This window comes from Nematolebias whitei, chromosome 10 (genome assembly GCF_014905685.2).
Source record: "Nematolebias whitei isolate Nwh7 chromosome 10, NemWhi1, whole genome shotgun sequence".
Lineage (NCBI taxonomy): Eukaryota > Metazoa > Chordata > Actinopteri > Cyprinodontiformes > Rivulidae > Nematolebias > Nematolebias whitei.
In genome coordinates this window covers 9,171,000-9,172,565 of record NC_056507.1, presented here as the reverse complement: position 1 = coordinate 9,172,565, position 1,566 = coordinate 9,171,000, and the positions used below count along the sequence as shown (strand labels likewise).

Here is a 1,566-nt window from a genome sequence, read left to right as displayed (position 1 = left end):
CACACTGGGATTAGATCTTCTGAAACACCACACACTGGGATTAGATCATCTAAAACGCCCCACACTGTGATTAGATCATCTCAAACACCACACACAGGGATTAAATAATCTCAAACACCACAATGGGATTATACTTCTGACTGGCTCAAGTCTGGCTGAACTGTTAGTCTAAAGTCTGTAAAGAATTTACAGAGATGCAGCTTCGGATGTTGAACATGTATTAATGTTTAACAGAGTGATAAAAGAATCCTTCGGCCTGACTGAACCAGAGCTTCAGGAAGTGAAGATAAACACAAACAGACATTTGAGCTGGTTCACATAACCAGGATTAAAATCAGTTTCCTGATCCGACTTTCATTCGTTGGAAAAAACAAACAGTGTGAGCTGAATGAAGAGCTGATGCTCAGTCATATGAAGATTATTTTTAATCTCAATGTTTTTTACTTTTGATACTTTAGTCAATGAACTGGTAAAGTTCAGTCTTTCTGCTTCATATTTTGATTTTTACTTTAAAGAACAGCTGATTACCTCAAAGGACATTAGTCAGAATAGTAAGAAAAATATTTTGGGTAATTAATAATTGTGGCATTTTGAAAGAGGAATAATTATTGAATAAATCTTCATTCATGCTGATTTTCAAGACATTTTGTTTTTCAGGTGAACTTATTTTAACATCAACCTTTGTTAATATTCCAGTGAGTTGGGTGATTCACACACGTTTCTCAGCTAAAGCTTTAGACGTTTATTAAAAGTTTTAATGTCAGAAAGTTAAACTGATGTTTGTGCTCAGAAATAAAATAATTTAGTTTTAGAATAAAAGTGTGAAGAACCAACAGTCATACTGAACTTTGTAGGTTTCTCTTGACCAGCAGAGAGGAAACTCTTCCAGGTTTTACTTCCTGTTCTGGTTTTAGTTCTTGTGGGTGAAGACAGGACATATTTTGTTTTGGGTCTGAATGATGGAAACCAGTCTGGTTCCAGATGGTTTCCATCATAAAGTCTTACCAGTGAAGATGTAGAGGTCAGTATGGGGATCTTTCTTCAGCCGGGGCCACAGCGTCACCCTGTAGTTCAATGGTACCAGGCTCTTGGGCAGCCGGTATTGGTCCCACGATTGGTTGGATGGGGCAGGGGTGGTGGTGGGGTTGGCGGTGGTTCCTCCTGCAGTTGGTGGGACCTGGAGGTTTTTGGACCGTTCCTGGGAGTAAACGACAGACAGAGCGATGATGGTGGACAAGGCAGCCACACAAACGAAGATCCCTCCGATGCCCACAGCTTTACTGATGTAGAACCCGGTCCCCATGCTGCCTGCCTGCTCCAACTCTGACAACCTGCGGAGTAAAGCTGGTTATGAAGGTGCGAAGGTTTCTGCCCCCATCAGGGCTGCAGGTGACACATTAACAGTGAGGCTGGGAACACCCACCTACCTGAGCTGTGGAGCTCACAGCCACAACATAAACCTTTTTAATTGTTCTTTATTGAACTCATAATCTTTCTGTACTTTAAACTAATATGGATAGATTGTAAGAATAAAATAAAAAAAAGTAAACAATGGCTTGAACATAA

At 40.4% G+C, this 1,566-nt stretch overlaps 1 protein-coding gene across 1 annotated transcript in view; it reads right to left on the bottom strand.

Moving 5' to 3' along the window:
* LOC119415466 (aminopeptidase Ey) overlaps positions 1-1,319 on the bottom strand; it is a 22,711-nt gene extending 21,392 nt beyond the window's left edge. Inside the window, exon 1 of the mRNA XM_037682608.1 lies at positions 1,006-1,319. Coding sequence (XP_037538536.1) covers positions 1,006-1,303 — 298 coding nt within the window. The 5' untranslated portion in view covers positions 1,304-1,319. The remainder of the gene's footprint in view (positions 1-1,005) is intronic.
* Positions 1,320-1,566: the final 247 nt, after the last annotated feature.